Below are 23,363 nucleotides of genomic sequence, written 5' to 3' on the forward strand. Positions count from 1 at the left end.
CAGCTTAGGTCCAGATTATTACATGGGTCCAGAGATCATGTGTACCGATTTTTGTGAAATTTGGACAAAATATATGGGAGGAGGAGCTAAAAGTGTGTTTTGAAGAAAATTCAAAATGGCGGAAAATCTATCCCGACGCAAATGGGCGATTAAGGGAGATGCGTCGTGACCCAAGGAATCCAGGGGAGAAGAAATTTTGATTTTACGACCTACGGTTCAAGAGTTATAGGCCAAAACGTAAAGGGGGCTTTTATAGCGCCACCATGTGGCCGATTAGTGTAATATTTTTTTCAATAATTTAGGACTAAATTATGAACCTCCCCTCCAAATCTGGTAACTCTAGCTCTTACGGTTTCTGAGAAAAAAATACTTGAATTTGAGTTTTTTCACTTTTTCATTAAAGCGGATGGGGAAATTTAATGCACTAATAAATCAATATCAATTAAACTATTTAACCAATCTCTTAGCAAAATACAAGCGCACGATTCCAGGTCAAGACGGTCATTTTGAGATATGGCACTAAATTGGGGAATGAAAACTGTGGGCTGTGATGTGTTTTGAAATATTGTTTATCTATTAATGTGAATAATAATAAAGTGTGAGGATTACTATAGTCTGGTTGCCCTGTTAGGGCAACCACACTAATTAATACAAATCGCTTAATGAGATTATTTATTTATGACAGAAATCTACAATTCTATGTAACGGAATATTTCAAGCTAAGATTATTATTAACAACTTGAACCCTAGCATCCCTATTCTGCTGGGGTGAACATTCAGCAAAAATAACAGATCTACTGTACAAGCTCACAACACGTTGCAACGCGCAGATCTACAAGCTTGTAGATCTGTAGATTTGGGGGCCTGGTATACAGCCCTAGGGAATTCCGGCTATCTAAGTATATATAGATTAAATATTACCTTTGCATAAAAGTAGGAGAGGAGAGGAGAGGAAAGGAGAGAGCTGGTCAAATGTGTACCTGTGTCCTGTTTGGTTGAAGTGAGGTCAGCTGGTAGGTAGAACAGTCCCACCAGGCTGTCTGTCAACACAAGACACGCCTCCATCTGTTGTAGAGTGTTCTCCACCCGAACACAGTGACACCACACCACCCTGCTCACCTCCACCCCCTGCTGCTGGGGAGGACTGCTGGCTGGGACCTCCACCTTGGAGTCGTCTAGTCCCATCTCAAAGTAGCCTGGACCTGACCTAGGATCAGAATGAGAAGACAGGCTGACCTAGGCTCACAATGAGAAGACAGGCTGACCTAGGCTCAACTTTGACAATGTGAGTAAAGCCAATGAGAAGTGCGCTGTGCTCTGAAATAAGCGAGGAGGAGGCATATACACTAGACACCACAGAAACCAACTACTATACCTAAGTAGTGAATATTAAAGTTTTAAACTAGCAGCTGTAGATGTGAAATGAATCAACTACATGGTCTATTTCTTACCTAAAATGTAGATAATCTTTACAAACAAGCTGCCAGAGATGAGCATGGAGTGTCTGCACTTCTCCTGCCTGCCTGTAATATATAATATAAGCCCCCCAGCCGGGCGCAGCTGCTGGCTTTGATTCAGACCACCGGCACACTCACTAGAGCACAACTCGCTTATTTACGAGAGTGTCACTCATAACGTTGGACAAACCCAAATGATTGCACTTTGTGAATGTGTCTCACAACACAACGTTATGAGCTTTGAGCATTCATACTGTCTGTGACTCGCCGACAGTCTAGGTGGCCAGGAAAACTGCAGGAAAACTGCAGGAAAACAACTTTTGGGTATTGTAGTAATTACCTGTTACTGGGGGTGAGTACCTCCGTCTCCTCACCTCCAGACTCACACCTCCTCTCCTCTGCCTCCTTCCTCCTCTGCTTGTCTTCCTTCTCCTGGAGGGTGGAGCCCAGGCGCTGGGAGAGCTGGGTAATGAAGTCTTTGTTGGAAGAGGAGAGGGAGAGGAGGTGGGAGAGGAGGACCGGGCAGGAGTTCATGATGGAACGCTCCACTGGTTCACTATGACAACAGGAGAGAAGAGGAGAGGCGAGGAGAGGAGAGGAGAGGAGAGGAGAGGAGAGGAGAGGAGAGGAGAGGAGAGGAGAGGAGAGGAGGAGCTTGTCATTATTGCAAAATAAACCCTGACATTTTTATTTTAATAGCTTACAATCTTCTGCTTCCATAGACATACATACACACATTTTACTTATGAAAGATGAACAGAGGCATCTTAAATTTCTGTGTTTTTCAGAACTGTTAATTATTTGCAGTAAATCCATTGCCAAAAGTCGTTTTTGGAAGCTAATTGGGCAGAGCATCAAGGCAGCAGATAGATGTCTTAAGATGTCACACAGTGGGGATATCCACCACCATGGAGACAATGGGTTTGAATTCTCCACGGTAGTGATTCTCAAACTTTTCAGCTCGAGACCCAAAAGAAATGTAGTGTCTCCCCGGGACCCAAACTAACATACATTGTAATCACTTGAGTCCTATTTCAGAAATAGTGAAAACAGCCACAGGGAGGGAGTTCTCTGCCACTGCACTAGTAGTTAGTGCAGTGACACCTAGAAGTTGGTTGGGGCACCTGTTCAATAGGGAGCAGAATTGGGAGGAATAGCTGTCTAGCTGTTGTCTACACACCAGAGTATTTCAAACTTTTGACCCATAGTTTGATATGAATTAGGCCAGGGACCCTTTTGATATTAATCGTTTATCTCTGGGACCTCAATCTACGCTATAAAATCCTCAGTGTTAATTGCAAGGATGTAAGGGTCCATTTGGGGTCCATTTTGTATACACTGCCGAAGATACAGATCTGTAAGGGTCCATTTGGTTCCTAACTATCAATCATTTAGCCGGGGACCTACTTTTTAGAGGTAGTATTATTAGCATACTAACCTGGTATGTATGTGTTGGTGAGTAGAAGTGTGACAGCTAGACAGAAGACAGACAGCAGGTTTCTGGTTCTGAGGATCAGAATTAGGACAAAGAATGACTTTCAGATAAAGAATCAACATGTTAATTAATGATAATGTAGAGCCAGGTGTCATTCCTGGAAAATAAACAAGTTCATCAACATGTCAATGATAGTATACAGCCAGGTGTCATCATTGGAATATAAACAACATGTTGACAAATGCTTTGTGCAAAAAATCTTTATATTACAATAATGGCCACCTAACTGTACATTATTATACTTATCACACGGCCTATCCAAATCAGTTCTTCAGTTGTGTGTTTACCTGTGTTAAGTGTTGTGTGTTGGTGGTTGGCGGTGGTGAGGGAGGAGTCTGGTAGGTCGGGCAGGAAAACAATTCTTCTTGTCCCATGTTTACTTCTGAAAACAGCACAAACAACAGCACAGAAAATCAAGGTAAGGCCGCTCAGGTAAATGCAAACTAATAATCCCTATTTTGTGGGTGTCATTATAGGCAAGTATTTTCACACATTTTCACAATTTTTCCAAACGACGTATATAGGGCTTAAGTGATAAACAGGCTTTAATGTCCTACAGTATGTATCAATGTATTTGTCTAATTAGGGCCCGAGCACTGCACCAGTGCGAAGCCCATGCAATGAGTAAATCTTGACACCATAGTGTGCAGCTAGAAACAGGTGGTCAAAAAAGTAAGAAATGGGAACAAGGTTGCTTACTTATATTAATAATACACTTCTAATGTGTCAATTACATGCTATTTGTTTCGATTTTCTTTCTTTTTTTCATAACTGTAAAACATTTTGGAATCATGCTTGCTTGTCAAACTACAAAAAAACCTTTATGCAAATAAATCTCTCTCTCTCTCTCTTTTCCATTTCCTTTTTTTGTTTGTTTTGCAAAAGCATTATAATTTTAAAGAAATGCCATTAAAATAGCACATCTACAAGCTCACAATCTGCTAGTTTCACTAACTTGGGCCCATGGCGAGACATAAAATGTATTGTTTGGGTCTCTAACACATTTGGGAACCCTAGTGATCTAACTGATAGAGATGGAACAGCTTAAGGGCACCTGGACCGGACACACTGGTTCAGATTGGAACCTGTGACACAGGGCCGGCCTGACCCACTAAACAAAGTAAACACTTTAAGGCCCTGTGACTTATTCTACTGCCCCTCCCTCCAGGATAAGAACATTCCCTGTGTCTTGTTCTACTGCCCCTCGCTCTAGGATAAGAACATTTATTTCCACAATCAATTGATGTAATAAGCAGCACCCACACACAACTATAACAATGAAATGTTCCCTTCTCCCAGATATGATTTACTTTTTTAAATAATGACACATACTAAAATGTGTATACTTTTTGTTATAATTCTACCTTTTTAACCACTTTCAACCTGACATCCCTATTATGTGCCTATTATAGGTGGAAATCTTCAATTATGTTAAAAAATCTTATATAATCGTATAAAATAGGGCTTATTTTCTTCAAATACTTTCTTTCTTTTTGCATTCTTTATTCACGGTGAAGAAACGTGCTGATATTCTTCCTGCACCTTAAAGTCTATCTATATCATGAACCGTATACTAGTTGCTATGCTCATGCACCTTATGTCTAACCTTTTTACATGCCAATGACCAATTTCTGATTCCATCAAATCCTACGACTCCATAGATCAGCACATACTAGATTTCCGTCCTAGGTTGTTGTGTAACCTACCCTACCATCCTACCTCCCAAACACCATTACCCTACCTCTTCGAAACCCCTACAGCACCACCCAATCAATGAGGCAAAAAGTCTCTACGACAAGCAGTCAAATATGGAGTCATCATCACCCTACCTCCCAAACACCTTTGACTGGCGGCTGGCTGGGCCACACAGGGGGGAGGATGGAGGGAGCAGGGAGAGGAGGTTACAGCAGGAGGAGAAGGAGCGAAAGCAGAGGAGGAACAGGAAGGAGAGAGGTGAGGAGGTGCAGCGGCAGACAGCCTGGTCTCCTCACTGATCTAATGAAGACAGGAGAGAAGGGCAGAGAGACAGATAAAGAGCAGTTTTCATCTCGTGTCCCCCAGGGGCCTTTCATAGAACATCAGGAATCACTAGATGACCTTTTTGTTTGTTTGTTTGGTTTCCTATTTACTACTTTATCAGTTTAATCCTCCTTGTATTCAAATGTAAATGTGAACAATTTCATCATTAAACTTGCTTCCCATCATCATCCGAAACTGCGGTCAAGTTCATCAATGGATCAGTCAGTTGTTTTGGTCTTGTGCTGCGTTATCACCAGCAGTGACAAAGCAGACTACAAATGACTGCATTTTCAATGGAAGCCAGGGACATGAAGCTACAAACTGACACCCGACACTTGTCACTGCGTGATGAGCTACAAAAGAAGTTCAGCTGGCTTCAACATTTTTCAGTGCACCAATGATGCAATGAAGTGCCAATCAACCGTGTTTTGGTTTCACCGTTTCCACTCCCCTTGTCTCTGCACACAATTACTTTGTGTAATTGTGCCCAAAAAACAAGCCCAAAGTTGCATATAATAAGCAGACCTGGCAACACTGCTTCAAGGGCGACTCTGTTGTTTTGTAGCTTTTGTCATTGCTAATGAGAATGCAGCATGCCAGCAGTCATTGTGAAATCAATATTAGAATGTTCAGTTCCATCTATACGAGACTAATTTGAGTTTCAACAATTCCCAACTTTGGCTGTTAATAAAAACACTATATTCAATAGCAATGACAATTGCAATGGATTCAACAGGTTTGAGTAGATATAGCAAATAATGGCATAGCCTATGACTTCGCTGCAACTATCAATTATTAACTTTTTCGATTAATCAAATAATCAATTGAGCATGTAAGTATTATTATATACTTCGCCGCACAATGGTGTCGAAAATTGTGAAAGCTATTCTCAGTTTTTGAGAAGAAAAAGCCTATAATGACATGCCCAAAATAGGGATAGCTTATTTTATTACCATATTTATTATCTATTTGTTTGATTGACCCTCCTCGTCAGACATGACTGATGTGTGATGAAGAGCATGTCGCTCTAAACGTCCGACAGGCACTAAAGTGTGCAATAAAGACCCACAGTTTTTTCTTTCTTTTGTAAAACTACTAGAATGAGGTCACCTGGTTCCTTCTCTTGTTAATTTAACTTTTCTTAAAAAAAAAAAAATCGTTTCTTTGTTTTTCCTTCATTTAACCCATTAAGACCTGAAGCCGATTCTACAAATACCTTCTAAATCAGTGGTTCTCAAACTTTTCTGTGCCAAGGACCCCCAAAATGATATGTATTTGGCCACGGACCCCCCATCTGAAAATGTTTTGTGCCAGGGACATGTTCTAACACTTTCAAGATTTTTCAAAGATTTTCAAAAATAACAGATGTAAAAGCTCGCAGCGCGGCACAAAGTGAGCTTGTATATCTGCTGTTTGAATAGCCAACGTATAAAATATGGAGTATAATTATGGAGGCACAGACAGGTGGTGCATAAGTCGCAATGTTCATTGCGAGCCGCAAGCACCCGAGTTTGAATCTGATGGCCTTGCGCTCTAGGCTACTTTCAGGAGCCCAGCTTAGCCAGCTCACTAGCCTTAAATATCTCGACAGACACTTCTTTGTGATCAGGTTTTTCTTTATTTTAAAAACGAGCAAACACACAGTGCACATAATCAATGTCCAATATGAAAATAAATGTCATAAAAAAAGGTAAAAGAAAAAGAACTAGAAATGTGTGCTCAGTAGAGCACAAATCTCCGCCAGGTGTCCCCAACCTTCCTCCATCTTTCTGTTTGTCTGTGTCATGTGATGACATTGCTTTGATGAAGGCACAGGGCAATGTTAGCATAAAAATGCTAATAGTTAATTTGTTGTGTCAATTATGTTTATAAATATATTGGTGTTAAGGCCCTTGAGTCCAGTTTTTTTTTGCATGAAAAATAAAAAACAACACACTTCTGCATGACATCTTGCACACCAACTCCAAAATTGTCATCCAAGGAGTGGCTGTGACACTGCGTCATCGTTTCAGTCGAATACAGTTCAATTCCATTTCCACGAGAAATGGAATTGAACTGATTCTGCTCTCTCTCTCTCTCTCGGCATGTGTGTGAGTGTGTCTAGTAGGCACTAGAACGTTTTATTTCATTTTACAGAATTGTTAGGTGCTATTCAGTATGTGGAAGAGAGGCGATGCAAGGTGGTGGGCACTAGGCTTATATCTATATGGACATAAATATCTTTATAAACTTCATCAATAAGAAAAACTATTTCACAAGAACAATGTTTAAAATAAAAAAATATATATATTTTTAATGCATTCTAGATTATCAGTTAGGATGCAAGTTGAAAGTGGCATTTCTGTCTGGAGCCTTGTTGCATACCAGCAGCCAGGTGTGGAGGTGAGTTGTAATTGGCTAACAGATCCCATACGCCGGACGGACAGCTTGCGCCCGACTGGCTATATCTCATAGCCTGGAGGGATGATTGCGCTGCGATTATTAATTCCCAAAATGACATAGTTGACATTGGCCAAAATGAAAGAAATTCAGGAATTGAGGTCACTGGCCTGCAGTCAGTCAGCGTGCACAAGAAATATGATCCGCCAAGTAGCACGTGAGATTAGCTGCGGACCGTCACACACACACTCACAGACAAGAGATCACAAAATCTCCGCCTGCCTGTCAGAGATGATAAATGAAATCAAAGCAAGAGACAAAATAATAATTAAAAAACAGCCATTGCACCTTACCCGGGATCCAGTCTATACCCCTTGATAGGCGATCATTCTAAAAGGATTTTAAGTTTCACCGAGTCTGAATTCCGCAGCTCTATCGTTGACTCAATGTACACAATAGCTAAGCATGTGTGGGGTATCCTATAGAGCATGGCCGCTGTAAGTCCAGCTAATAACACTTGTTTATTGATCCATGTCAAGCCCAGGTTGGACAGATCATTGTGTAACAGACAAAAGAGGCACTGTAATCTCCAACATCTCAGAGATGTTAAAGCAACCATCTCCCATAGTCAGGCCACTGGACAACATTCCCAGAACACATGTAAATACGTACCAACAACCTTCATAGAACACAGTGTGCAATTTAGGGTCAGCAATCATTTTCAATTAACATAGTTTCCTGGGCATTGTGCTAGTGCAATTTGCTAGTGCAATTTGCTAGTGATCAGGCCACACTTTGTTCCAAATCCAATCAAACGCTGGCTCCAGGTCCGGAATATCGGCCCTCCATAAAGCATTTACGGCCAAGCATCTGCCATGGAACTCCACTATTCTTTACGGCCGATCTTAACTGAAAATAAAAGAAAAAGGAAGAACGTGGTAAATCAGATTCTGTACATAAATCTTGGAAGGAACACAAGCCCTCGTCTTCAAAAATATACCCCAGTGTATGAACACCTTTCTCCCTCCAACGAGAGGATGACCACCAAACAACAGTCTAGGGTTCCATGAAGCGGGACAACTACACAGTGTCTCCGTCACCCTCCATACAGAGAGCAATTGCTAAACAATGCAGCCAAATTTAGGATTATTCCAGGATTGGTTTAGTGGAGGTAGAGGTAGTACTGAACTAAGAAATTAACTCTGGATAAAATGTCCATCGTAATTACTGAAACTCGGCAGAGGAAAGAACTTTGCATCCTCCTTAATTTAATCAGACATAATTGAGTATGTTAACAAAATTATGTTTAAATATTGTTTGAATCAAAGAGAACCTTTCAGTCCCCATATATGTAAAACATGTATTGCTGTTAATCTTGGGAAACCTTTGAGAAATCCTGGTAGAGGCTCATTTTATGTCTCTTCCAGCGCACATCTCAGATTTCCCTGGCGAGGTTTCTCACACGCTCTTTTTGCTGAAATCTCAGGAAACAAAATGATGACGAAAGGCTTCAGGCGGGCCTGGTCTTGGCTGGAGACTGCCATCTTTGAGCGTGCTCCAATCCAGGTCTCCTGGAAAGTCCTCTTGAACGATCTCTGGGAGTGTTTTTCTTCAGGAGAGATTTGGCGTCTATGTCCTCCGACTAATCTGGAAAACGATAAATGCGTAAATTTACCCGTCTATCCCTGTCCTGTGTTCAAGTAGTTTGGCATTCAACATCTCAATCTGACGCCAAAGGGTAGTCACAGCGCATCAACCCATGTAATAACATTGGTTAAATTTCTCCTCAGCAGAAGCAGAAACAGCTCTTCATGTTTCCGGCAGTTCCTTCCATGTTTCCAACAGTTCCATCTGTGTTTCCGACAGCTACTTTAGAATGTCCGTGAAATGTCTCGTTTGATCCTCAGATAGCCTTTGGAAATGTTCAATAAGTTAGATACGGGTTCAGCTACAGAGCTAGCCGGGGGTTTGGGAGAAGCCTGTCTGGCCTTAGAGTTAGCGTTAGCCTTGAAGCCCAATAAGTGATGCAGTGAGGGGAACAGAGATGAGCTCAGTGTGACAGAGGTGTGTTTACCGTTTGTTCCGTGTTGTTCATTCGTTCTCGGGTCTCTCTGGCTCTCTGAATGGCTTTCAACACCTCCACTGTGTCCAACTCCTTCTCTGTGGTGGACGTCCCATCCAGACACACCTGAAACGCGCACGCACGCACACACGCACGCACGCACGCACACACACACACACACACACACACACACACACACACACACACACACACACACACACACACACACACACACACACACACACACACACACACACACACACACACACACACACACACACACACACACACACACACACACACACACACACACACACACAGAGTATATCTTCTTATATTAAAATTGGCATGTAGGTGGGTGGGCGTCACGAAAAACGCCACAAAATGTAACACCCGGATTCGATTGGCCAAGCTTTGCATGATGTAATGCTATAACATCTAATATATTTCTACATTATTTACTATGAGAGATTTCATGGAGGCCGTGAAGACCATGGCCACTGTGGCCCCTCAGTTTGCCCTTTTTGCCCCCCAATAAATGATCTGCCCTGAGGCCACAGTGACCTTGTTGCCCCGCCCATACTGCACCGCAGATGATTTCTGTAACTGTTCTCTCCTCTGCATCTTTCCTATCAAATCGTTTCTTAAAACACCAGAGTCTTTTGTTGAGATTCTGAATTCTTACCCCCCCCCCCCACACACATCCCATCCCACCTTCAAATGAATCCAGAGATTCAGAGAAGTCCAGGGCTGAACATGTGTGAACCTTTGACTCAGGAGTTCATTCAAATTGGTAAATTGTAAATACCAATACATTATTTTGTGAAATTACCTTTTCTTTGTTGCTAACTGATTTTTATATTATGTATAAAAAAATGCATTCATTATTTCCATGGACTTAAATCTTGTTTTATTAGGTGAACTTCCTGCCCTGACATTTGGCCTTTGTGCCCTAAAACTAAATGAGAACGCAAAATGCCAAGTGACCCTAAAATTATGAAATTCCAGGCCTGGTAGTAACGCTGACAAACAATTAAGCCTAATATGATGCGTTGTTAGCTTGTCGATCAGCTCTTTTAGGCAATGACACCGCTGTGATGGTATATGAATTTACCGACAGACAGACAGACAGTACCTCAGCAGCGCGGTCACAGAACTGAGCGAGGATCTTGGTTCTGTAGTCTGCGTCGATGCACACTGGATTGTTGTTCAGACTCAGTCTCTCCAAACACGGCAATGAACCAATGTATCTGACCTCCTCCAACTAACACACACACACACACACACACACAACTTTATGAGGCCGATTCTACAAATGCCTTCTAAATCAGTAGTTCTTGGTGTATGTGAGTGTCTTGTAAGCCCATGCGGGCTGGACATCTTGTGGTGCAGGACACTATAATAAAACATTCTATCTATTTAAAACTTTTTCGTAATTCAAAATTCTTTCAAGATTTTTCACAAATAGCAGTGCGAGCTTGTATATCTGCTATTTTTGCTAACATCTAGATGCTTTCCCGGTCTTAATGGGATAAAGAACACAAAACATTTCAATACAGTTAGAAATGGGAGCTAACATGTCTACCTGGTTCCCTGGATAACAAGACTAATTGCATATTTACCAGTCAGTTGGTTAACTAGACTAGTTAACAGTATATTTACCTGTTTCTTGGTTAACAAGACTAGTTGGCAGTATATGTAACAGTCGGTTGGTTAACTAGACTGGTCAGCAGTATATTTTCCAGTCAGTAGGTTAACTAGACTAGTTAACATTGATATGTACCTGTGTTAGCTGGTTGTAGCTGAGATCTAGGTTAACCAGTGAGTACAGCTTAGTGAGTCCAGACAGTGTAACCAGCTGGTTACCGGCCAGGTTCAACGTTTTGATGTTCCCCAGTCTGGTGTGAACCGACTCCAGAACACACATTCTGTTATAAGACACGTCTAAATGGATCAGGTTGTACAGGTGCTGAAAAATAAACACACACACACACAGGTTAAAGGGCCCACTTTATTCTTCCCATGAAAGCTCATATAGTCTGTAAGGCAGAAAACTTGTATCTCCATATTTCATAATAAATGAAATTAATTCATCATAAATAAATGCCCTATTTTATACTTCATCACATGACAAGCGGTGAAAACTGCCAATCTGCAAGCTGACAACACGTTGTGATGCGACACGTTGTGAGCTTGCCGCTCGTTCCATTGGAACACAGGTTTTGTTTCTTCTATTTCCTGAAAAGTAACGACTTTAGACTAACAAGGGTTTCCACCCGACAGTGCCGAATCCGATGTTGAACTTTTTCTTAATTTGTGAAATATGACTGTAGATGATCGTAGATATTTACCTGTAGGTTGTCAACTGAACAGAGCTGGTTGTGACTCAGGTCCAAAAACTCCACTTTGGGGATCACTTTCTACAAAGAGAAAATAAAATAACATATCCAGCTATAAATAAACAGGAATCTGATCTGTCTGTCCGTCTGTTTGCTTGTCCTTCGCATTATCTCATGAACCGTTCATCTCATCAACTTCACTTCACTTGGTGGGCGTATTGCTGAGGACCCAAGGAGGTGTAATGTCCAGTGTGAAGTCGATCGGATGAGCAGTTTCCCAGTTTCTCTGGACGGGCCTGCGTTTCTCACAAACCTTTCTTCTGATCGACTTCACACTTGACGGGGGTATTGCTGAAGACGCAAGGTGGTGTGCAATGTCGAGTGTGAAGTCGCTCCAAACGGGCACGCGTTCCAAACGGCCCCTAACCACTTTTGCTGTGTCTGCTTATTATAAATAATAGGCTTATTTTTCTGTGAAGTTGCTTGTAAATATTGGTTGCAGTTTTTTGGGCTCGTTTCTGAAGCGCAGCTGCTGATTTTGGGCTTGCTTCCTAATGTTGTTTACACCAGTGGTTCTCAAACATTTTCAAATCAAGGACCCCCGAATGAACATGTATTTGTCCACGGACCAATCTGCAAATATTTTGCGCAAGGGACGCCGTACCAGATTTTTTGAAAATAGCAGATCTACAAGCTCACAACGCGTTGCATTGCAAAGCATTGTGAGCTTGTAGATCGGCTATTTTCAAATATCCGATGCATATACAGTAGGTTTAAAGTGCTCATGTGGACTATAGTCGCTTTCTTTTGGGCTTGTTTTCATGGACCTGGTAGCTTATTTCTATCACAAAATCTGGCAACACTGCCCCGCCCTAACAGGCACAGGCTCCGCACTTAGTAACAATAATGATGAATGTCCTCTCTGACTACCGTCCTCCTCCTCACCACAGAGCCGTCGATCACAGTGATGTCGTTGTGGCTCATGTCCACGGTGGTGAGCTGTTCCCACACAGGGATGATGGCCGTGACGGGACACTGTGAATCCACCCCTTCCACCTCCCACTGAGAGAACTCCTCGGCTTCTGGGACCAGGATGGACTGTGAACACACACACACACACACACACACACACACACACACACACACACACACACACACACACACACACACACACACACACACACACACACACACACACACACACACACACACACACACACACACACACACACACACACACACACCAATGTCATCATGTTAATTTATAGTAGTCAACAGTTGCCTGAATCTAAAGGCCAGATCGCATCAATGCAACTAGTCGCAACAAAACAGTTTTAAGGCCAGTCCACACAAATGCAACTCCTTGCAACTGCCATTGGGGATAATGGTATGCAAGTGGTTGTATGTTGCAAGGAGTTGCAAGGAGTTGCATTGGTGTGGACTGGCCTTAACAATATGTACACTGAAGAGAAGAAAGGAAAGTCCTGGCACACTGTTTATCAAACAGGTCTTCACCAGGTCAGACCTATTATAGGCCTGTCACAATTATTAAATAATTGCAATTATTTGAGAGAATCACTATTATTTTTGCAAACATAGTGGAACGCATGGCATCGCTGTGAGCGATGTTGTGAGCTTGTAGATCGGCTATACATTTTTATTCATACGTTCCAGTGTGCAACGACATAATTAAATTGTTTAATCGCAATTATTAAATGTAAAATGTCATAATCGTGACAACCCTAGTCAGACCTGGGGTATTTTCAACTGGGAGCTGGTAAACAGTGTGCAGACGTTCCGATCTTCTCTCCATTGCTTGCACATTGACAATACTGTTGACCTCTGTCTGTCTATGCTTGCACATTGGACACACACATAAATCTAACACTCCATTATTCATTTTATTAATAGACCAGGAGGTACAGTAACTTGGCTCAAGGACTTTGCATTCACTAAATACAAATACATACATAAATAATAATACTTTTATTACAGCAGCGTTGCTTTCCAGCCTGCCTTATTTCTGTATATTATACTATATTACTGTTTTTTTCTCTTTTTTTCTTTTCTTTTTTTTACCTGAACTGGAAAACTATCTACAAAATCAACCTAGATTTACATGCTGTATGCCAACCAATTATTTCAAATAGTAAAATAGTAGATCTATAAGCTCACAACACGTTGTGACGTGTTGTGTGCCTGCATATGTGTGTGTGTGTGTGTGTGTGTGTGTGTGTGTGTGTGTGTGTGTGTGTGTGTGTGTGTGTGTGTGTGTGTGTGTGTGTGTACCATCATGTTGTCAGTTGAATGATGGATGCTGAGAGTTGCCAGGTTGGACCTCAGAGATGGCAGACCTGAGATCTGCTGCCAACAGCACTGAATGATCTGTAAATACACACACACACAACACATTGTTAACAGTGTGTGTGTTAACAAAAAATATGATAAATATCACTAATGATGTCTATGAATATAATTTAGTAGCCATATAGATACATGGCAATGATTATTCAAAACCTCAATTTCAAGCCCTGCACGCAAAACATTCTATTAACAGACAGACAGACAAACAGACAGACTTACCTCTATGTGTATCAGTGATTTGAAGACGGACAGGTCAAATGGCAGGTTGTTCTCCTGAATGTTGCTGCTCCCAATCGGACCTTTACTTCCTGAGATCTGACCCAAACACAACATTAAGATGATTATATCCATTCCTACATTTCTTTAGACAGTTTATATTAATATGATTTTTTTGCAAACCTTGAGGTATCTGAGGCGACAGGTGAAGTCCAGGATGTGACCCAGGTCTGTCTTGGCGTCTCCGCTGCAGCAGGTTGGTTTGGCCTGACGGAGCTGCTGAGACACCGAGTACAACTGGAGCGGCCGCAGCGTAAACACCTCCCCTGCTAATAACAACTGATCACCTACTCACACACATACACAGAGGCAAGCAGACAGACAGGTAGACAGGCAGACAGACAGGCAGACAGACAGACAGACAGACAGACAGACAGACAGACAGACAGACAGACAGACAGACAGACAGACAGACAGGCAGACAGGCAGGTAAACCCATTAAGACCTCAGATGCCTTCTAAATCCTAATAATTTTCTGAAAAAACCTATGTTGCTATATATATCGTTGCGGTGGGGCAAAAACCTTGTATCTCCATGTTTTTTCTTTTTGTGTTTTTTTCGTAAATTAATGCCCTACTTGATCATACTACAGCGTCACACAAAAGCATCAAAAGTAGCAGATCCACAAGCTCGAAACGCGGTGCGAAACGCGGTGCGAAGCGACGTGTTTTGAGCTTGAAGATCTGCTACTTTTGCTACTTTCGAATTTGAATCCTGAAAAGTAACAGTTTTGGACATATGAGGATTCCACCCGACATACACAATATATATAGCTAAAATCTAAAATGATGCTTTCCCGGTTTTAATGGGTTAAAGAGAACAAAACAAAAACTGTAGGAATTGAAGTGTTAAAGTTACAAGCCATTTTGTATGGAAATGTCCAGAATTTCCCCCAAAAAATGACTTTTCTAAAATAGCCGATCTACACAACGCATCGCAATGCGACACGTTGTGAGCTTGTAGATCGCCTATTAATGCTATTCATCAAACTATGAAGAATATAGGGCTTAAGTGGTTAAAGAGAAAATGAAAATATTTTTACAGATCCCAGTGTTGTATTGTTCATTATATCTATGAACCTATTCTACAGTAGATGTCTGAATGCTGTCCAGCCTGCTGTATCTGTGATCCAACATGTGATGTTGACTGACCTCTGTGGAACAACTCCTCTGCCAACGCCGCAGTGACACCGTTTACCTCCTAAAAGACACACACACACACACACACACACACACAAAGACAGAGACACTGATTGTGAAAGACAAACATCACCCCAGCAATGGACTGTTTGTGCCGATGTACTGTAGTAGACAGGCAAACACCTGAGGTGTCTCAATGATCAAGGCTCAGCAGAGCCTGAACTAGGACAAAAAAACTGCATTAAATCTGTAACACCCCTTCGCACACAGCAGAGCATACAATGTCTTATTGTCCTTATGGTTTTGGACAAATCCCCTGCACATACCGTTCTTTGCATGTATAGTACTTGCACTTATGTATGTATATATACCGCGTACTTCATATTCTACATATTCAAATAATTGCTAAATCATTCTCCTTTATATTATGTACACTCTTCATTGCTGCTAAAGGCTTTTACTTTTTCTTAAATCTGTAATATACATACAGTATATATATTTTCCTTTTATTTCCCTTATATCCTGTATTATCTTGTTGTTATACAGTTTAGCAAAGTCTGTGGATCATGCCACGCTAACATTTCACTGCTTACAGGTGACAAATAAACCTGTTGAACACATGCAGGTCAGCGTTTTGTTTATCACCCATACATCAAGACAGTGACACACAGAGATATTCACTGACAACATCAGTCTATCCAATCAGAGGGATAGCAATGTGAGCAATGTGTGCCTGGAGCAATGTGTGCCAATGTGTGCCTGGTTGGTTACCAGGCAGACATTGGAGCATGTGAGATTAGAGGGTTGTTTCTCAACTCAGTTTCTCAACTCAGAACAAACCACTCCACTGACACATGCCTTCTCTATTTGAACGACTCTATCAAACAAGATGTCGACAAGGGCAAATATTGCGGCATGGTCATGCTGGACCTCCAGAAGGCCTTTGACACCGTTAATCACCCAATTATGATCAATAAGCTCAAAGCAATAGGTTTTGATGATACGTCAGTGAACTGGATGAGATCCTACCTGGAAGGGAGGGAGCAAGTGGTGGAAGTAAACGGCACCCAGTCCCCCCCCCCTCCCTGTGACTTGTGGTGTCCCACAAGGAAGTATACTAGGACCTTTACTGTTCCTGATATATGTGAATGATATGTCATCAGCCTGCGACTGCAAACTGTTCCTGTTCGCAGATGACTCGGCCCTGCTAGTCTCGGACAGGGACAGGCTGCAGGTTGAGAAAACTCTCAGCTCCGAACTCAACAAGATCTGCATCTGGCTCTCTGACAACAAACTTTCATTACACCTGGGTAAAACTGAATCCATCCTCTTCGGGTCCAGTCCTAACCTTAGCAAGGCAGAGAGTTTCACGATCAAAGTGGGTGATGATGTCATCAAAAGAAAGGATGAAATTACCTACCTGGGCTCCATCTTGGAGGCAAACCTCTCTGGTAACAAAAACGCCGAAAAAGTGATCAAAAATGTCAACCAAACAACACTTGTGGAGGATTGATCGTCTAGTCAGTAAGAAACTCTGAAGATTCCTGCAGGGGCCCTCATTCAAGGTCATTATGATTATGCATGCACTTCATGGTAATACAACACCTCCAAGGCCTTAAAAACAAGGCTCCAAACATCCCAAAACAAACGTGTAAGGCTACTTCTTGGCCTCAATCACAAAACCCATCTAACCCCTGCTCATTTTGCTAGGATTGGATGGCTTAGGGTTGAGGACAGAGTACAGCAACTTGCTATGGGCCTGGTCTTCAAGATACACCACAACATTGGGATCCCCCTGTATTTGTCAAAATACTTCCAAAATGTTAATGAAGTCCATGATCATAACACCAGAGGCAGCGTCACAAATCATGTTCAACCCAGATTTGGCTCAACTAAGGGAATGAACTCGTTCTCATGCTAGTAGTGTGTATATCTGTCTGCCTCTTATATGTCATCATGATTTGTGTGCATGGGGTTCTCATCTTAAACAAGCTGCGTGCTTAATGAGAGTTCCAGTTTAGTAGACCTTGTATTGTGAATTTGTACTTCCATGTACTGTTATGTACTGTCAAGTACTATTCTCATGTCTTACTAAATAAACTACATCAATCAATCAATCAAACTCTACCTGGGATGCACAAATCAAAAATAACTATTTATTAACTTACACATCTATCTATAAATTCCAGGATTCTCTGTATGTCTGTCTGTCCTTCACATATCTGGAGAAGCGTTCATGCAGTAGACTTGGTGGGTGTATTGATATACAGTAGGTGTATTACGAGCTTTCCAGAATCGGCCCAGTCCAAACAGCCATTTCACTAGTACTATTAAACTTTCTTTTCTATCTTATAATATTAGAAAACTGACTTGAATTCTTGTCAATTTTGTTTTCTTTCATGAGCATTTAATTTGTCCATAGTTCATAAGTTCAGTCTACAGTATGTGGTTGCGTTAACACTTTGCTTTATACAGATATACGACGTTTTTACAACTATCTGTACAGATAACAATTATGACTGAAATGACCACATACAGCTCACAGAGTTTCAGTGTACTTACAGTACATTAAGCACAGTTTCTTTCAGTGTGCTTACAGTACATTTAGTAGAGTTTCAGTGTACTTACATATAGGTTAAAGTGCAGGAAGCAGGACAGAGCTTTGGGAGTAACCGTTGTGAACTGAGACAACAGTGTGTGCAGATAAACTTCTAACTCTCTCTGTCTCTTCTCCACCAGACTCTTGGAGTTCTTGCCCAACATCTTCTTAGGAGGCAGGAGCTGCTTGTCCACCTTCTTCTCTGCTGTCAGCTAGGAAGAGAGAACATATGACATAACATTATACCCAGTTTAACATAATAATAGTAATAGCTGGGATTTATATAGCGCTTTTCTAAGTACTCAAAGACGCTTTACATGTGTGTGGGGGCCAGGGGAGGGGACAAAAAAACAACAACAACTTTATTAGGAAAACTAAAAAAGCAAAAGATAAGAATGAAAAGCAATAGAACACTAAAAATAACGAGTCGAAATCAAAGTCAACTCGACATGTATATCTGTGTTAAATAAAAGCAGTAAGCCTCAAAAGGCTGTGGTTTACTGTTATTTTAGAACAGTTAAGGAGTGTTGCTATAGGCACAATGCAGAAAAATAACATCTTAGTTACAAGACAGAAGGACCTGGTTGTTAAGAGCGGGGCAATTAACTGACAATATATTGAAACCGACATTTAGAACCAATAACCAACTTAATCTTGTAGGTTAAGCAAATAATCAATAGGAACATTATTAGAGGTTTCCTGACCTTCTGGTGGAGGTCGTGGAAATCACTGTAACGATGTTTGACCGTCCATTTATGGTCTCCGTCTCTCACCTCGATGATGTACACCTGCAACAGCCAATCACAACAGAACAACTCATTAATATGTACGGACTCACACAGCTGAGATAGAAAACCTGATGTATTCTGTCTGACTGTACATTAAACTCTTTAACTGTGTTATACGTCAAATAGCTAAAATAGCCGAACTACAAGCTCATAACATGTCGTTAGCTTGACCATATTAAATTTGATAAAATCATGCAAATGGATGCAAAATAATTATACGCCCCAGAGTGCAGGATGCATCATCAACATCATTTGTTTTTAAATACAGCTACCTAAAAACAACATGTTTGTAATTTTTTGGAAACAGATACTGCATAGCTGAAGGTCAGCACAAGAAATGTACAATTTAGGTAGGCCTATTTACAGGCCCCAATGGAAACAAGCCATAGTGTTCATCCTTTTAGCAGCCCTTGTATAAAACTGCACCTCTGGCGAACAGTTATTAATAAAGGTATTCAATCAATCAATCAGGCTAATATTTAATATCTATAAGTGCTTGTTAGACAAGCAATGTGATTTTGAGGAACTATAATGAAAATGTAGTAAATAATTCATTTTAAATTTAGAAAACTCTAAACAGCATTGTTTTTTTTTACAATAACTGTTTAAATATATTTTCTAAAACCACAGTTTAGCAGACACAAGTGTGCGTTTCTTCTTTAGGTGTTATGTTTGGGAAACAGTGGTTTAGAGGAACTGTCACTTTTCAGAGGAACTGTCACTTTTCAGTCACTCTCAGTTAAACAGGTAGAATTCTTATTAATCTCATAACCAATGCATTAACGCTGTGTAAAAGCATGAACATAACAAATCACTAATAAAGCATGACAGAAAGAAAACATGTTGTAACCTGACCCACTGAAATGGTGAAAATGAGTTAAGACTTCATCAAAATATTGTTACCCGGACAATAAATAACTAGTGGTGTAAAGCAGTGGTGGAAAGTAACTAAGTACATTTACTCAAGTACTGTGCTGTACTTAAGTACAATTTTGAGGTATTTTTTACTTTACCGGAGTATTTCCAATTTTCAATACTTGTATTCTACTCCACTACATCAGAGGCAAATATTGTACTTTTACTCCACTACAATTATTTGAAAACTTTAGTTATTAGTTACTTTGCAGATATAAATTATTATATAATAAAACATGCACAAAACACTTTAGCCCTATTTTATACATAGGCCATTTGAAAATAGCCGATCTACAAGCTCAAAACGCGTCACGTCGCATTGAGAGCTTGTAGATCTGCTATTTTAAAACATTTTAGTACAATTACTTTTGGTACTTTAAGTATATTTTGATGCCAAATGCTTTTGTACTTTTACTCAAGTAACATTTTGAACACAGCAGGCCTTTTATATTTTGTATTATTTTCATATTGTGGGTATTGCTACTTTTACTTAAGTAAAACATCTGAGTACTTCTTCCACCACTGATTTAATATAATAATACTATAATAAAAGTATATAAACGTACGGTGTAATTTTCTACCAGCTCCGATCCAACCACAGACACTAGTTTCCTCTCCTCTGGGAAACACGCCACGGGATCCATGTCCAATAAATACACAAGCTGCTGATCACAACGATCGATCCGTCCCGAGGGTTAGTGATGATAATAATAATTATGAATCATAATGAGAAAAGGACAGGATGTTTCAGATTCATCCGTTTCTCTTTCTGTTTCTGTCCTCATCATTCCTCCATGTTTGTTGTTCTGACGTCAGCGGCAGTGTTGCCATACTTTGTGAGAGAAATAAGCAAACAGGTCTAGGAAAACAGAAGAAAGCAACTTTAGGCCACATGAGCACTTTATTGGCTTTTTGAAAAATACAAGCTCACAACGCCTCGCATCTTGCAATAAAATGTGGAATATTTGGAATATTTTTTGAAGCATTGTAACAACACAAATGCTCCCCTGTGGCACAAAACATTTTCATGAAAATATTTGGTTTAAATAATAATAATACAAATTTGGAAGCAAGCCTAAATAAGCAAGTACAATTTAGAAACAAGCCCAAAAAAAACGTAACCCGCAACTACCAATATTTACAAGCTTTACAACTTTACAGAAAAACAAGCCAAAAGTTGCTTATAATGACCAGACATGGCAACCCTGGTCAGCGGTCAGTCAGTCAGCAGCTCGTTCAAAGCAGACCAATCTTTATTCAGCTCTGCAGTGCTGAACAGTCACACAGAGTAGACACACAACTAATTCAATTCAGTTCAAAGGGGATTTATTATTGTCATGAGAAAACATACGTTTACATTGTCAAAGCAAGTGTCAATATATACAAAAAAAACTATTTAAGACTAGGAAAAGTGCTCCAGTGGCGGAACAAGTCAAAGCCAGGCCGGTGTTCCGGTAGGCAGAGCGCAGGAACAGGCCCCGCCCCGTCATCTGGAGTGGATGATGAAGCCAAACGAAATATATGCACCTAATTTGGACAGTTTAGAGATTGCCTGGTCCATCTTTCTCTTTGTCTTCACGTTTTAAACTACATTTTTATAGCCTCTATAATTCCGTTCATGATGTGTTGTCACTGCTGCACCGTGCAACAGAACCTGCATTCACACCATTCACACACCCGTTTGGCAAATGATTGATGATGATGACATCATAGAAGGAATTGCCTTTTTTTTGGCAGCTGTTGGTGACGATTTTACCCAAATTTTAAGGCGGGTCTGATGATAATTATTTAAATGCGGCCCCCAAGACCTAAAAAAATAAAGGTGTGTGATTGTGATGGCCGGGCGGCCCGGGCCCCTGAAGCCCTGAAGCCCCAGGCCGGTAGGCGCATAGATATATATAAAGGCTAGATGACTCACCCGCGCTGCTGGCCAATGGAGTACGACGTTGCCACATGGCGGCCATCTTGAAACAGTCATTCATAACATTATGTCTATGGTGCATATACTTTAAAATAACCATAGCGTGCTCAATCTGATTTTCAAACGGTTTGGTGTTTTGTAAACACCAAAGATGTCATAAAATTATAAAATTATAAAATAAAATAAAAAATAAAAAAACATGATTATAATTATAAGTATGCAGTATCATAACTACATCTTTTGTGTTTACAACACACCAAACCGTTTGAAAATCGGATGAAAATTGAGCACGCTATGGTTATTTCAAAGTATATGCACCATAGACATAATGTTATGAATGACTGTTTCAAGATGGCCGCGGTTGAGCTACGCTTGCGCCGTCCCCTTGAGCCATCTAGCCTTTATATATATCTATGGGTAGGCGGCTGTGGAAAGACTGGTGATGCGAGGTTAAGCCTCCCCAGACTCGTGCCCCTGAAGTGCTCCTCAGAGCACATGTCAGGTAGGTTATTGTGGGCCAGCATTGTTCGGAATTCGGTAATCGGGATGGAATTTAAAAAATTGGACATATCCATCTTGATCACTTGACTAGAGATAATGTGTACGAATTTGGACTAAATTTGTACACATCCTGGTGGGGCTATCAAAACGGACCATTCCTGCAAACTTTGGAAGCCAATCTTAGCCAATCAGGAAGTAATATGAAAAATCTGGATTAACAGTTTTGTTTAATGACTATAGAGATACTGTGTACCGATTTGCGTGATGTTTGGACAAAATCTCTAGGAGTATACTGTAAAAAAAAATTGCCCTCCTGGTGGTGCTATAACAGGCCCATGTGAAAAAATTTGAGGCAGAGGTTCTGCTCTGGCATCCAGGGAGTGTCAGTGTGTGTGCACAGTTTCACTGCGATCAAGCCAACGGTGCCGGAGATTAGCTGTTCTTTTTTTCTGAATGACTCTGCTACCCCCCAAAAAAGAATAATAATAATGTCAATTTGACACAAGCAAACATGGCGATGGCACCCATTTTACACACAGTTTCCAAACTTGCTAAAAAAGTATTCAATCAATCAATCAATCAATCAATCAAATATCTGTCTGTCTGTCTGTCTGTCTGTCTGTCTGTCTGTCTGTCTGTCTGTCTGTCTGTCTGTCTGTCTGCCTGCCTGCCTGCCTGCCTGCCTGCCTGCCTGTCTGTCTGTCTGTCTGTCTGTCTGTCTGTCTGTCTGTCTGTCTGTCTGTCTGTCTGTCTGTCTGTCTGTCTTTCTTGCCGGCTGGCTGGCTGGCAGGCTGGCTGGCTGTATAATAGGCTATGTATATTTTGTCATTGTAACAGACAATCTTATGATCATCTATCAACTATCATAAGAGCTCAGTGTTGATCTCAGCGAAACTGTATGTCATACACTCTTCTGTATTCTACTGTCTACTCCATGGCTTAATATGTTGTATGTTTCAGTTGCATTGTAAGTATGTAGCCTATGATGTGTGTCTATGTCCTATGTACGATATATGTATGTCTAAGTATGTCCACAATATGTCTGTCTGTCTATGTATGCAACTATGTGGGGAGTGCCAATGTCAGATGTGATCTGCACCAATCTGTGT

At 40.9% G+C, this 23,363-nt stretch overlaps 1 protein-coding gene across 1 annotated transcript in view; it reads right to left on the reverse strand.

Moving 5' to 3' along the window:
- The window catches only part of nisch (nischarin), a 31,969-nt gene extending 11,347 nt beyond the window's left edge, over positions 1-20,622 (reverse strand). The window contains exons 1-17 of the mRNA XM_080423064.1: positions 20,399-20,622; positions 18,834-18,917; positions 18,159-18,341; positions 15,543-15,591; positions 14,515-14,678; positions 14,335-14,430; positions 14,041-14,136; positions 12,697-12,849; positions 11,764-11,832; positions 11,196-11,381; positions 10,548-10,676; positions 9,425-9,538; positions 4,782-4,947; positions 3,240-3,334; positions 2,896-2,963; positions 1,798-2,013; positions 981-1,207 (exon numbers count right to left, since the gene is read on the reverse strand). Coding sequence (XP_080279190.1) covers positions 981-1,207; positions 1,798-2,013; positions 2,896-2,963; positions 3,240-3,334; positions 4,782-4,947; positions 9,425-9,538; positions 10,548-10,676; positions 11,196-11,381; positions 11,764-11,832; positions 12,697-12,849; positions 14,041-14,136; positions 14,335-14,430; positions 14,515-14,678; positions 15,543-15,591; positions 18,159-18,341; positions 18,834-18,917; positions 20,399-20,476 — 2,173 coding nt within the window. The 5' untranslated portion in view covers positions 20,477-20,622. The remainder of the gene's footprint in view (positions 1-980; positions 1,208-1,797; positions 2,014-2,895; positions 2,964-3,239; positions 3,335-4,781; positions 4,948-9,424; positions 9,539-10,547; positions 10,677-11,195; positions 11,382-11,763; positions 11,833-12,696; positions 12,850-14,040; positions 14,137-14,334; positions 14,431-14,514; positions 14,679-15,542; positions 15,592-18,158; positions 18,342-18,833; positions 18,918-20,398) is intronic.
- Positions 20,623-23,363: the final 2,741 nt, after the last annotated feature.

This window comes from Gymnoscopelus braueri (assembly GCF_963280865.1).
Source record: "Gymnoscopelus braueri genome assembly, chromosome: 3".
NCBI classification, from domain to species: domain Eukaryota; kingdom Metazoa; phylum Chordata; class Actinopteri; order Myctophiformes; family Myctophidae; genus Gymnoscopelus; species Gymnoscopelus braueri.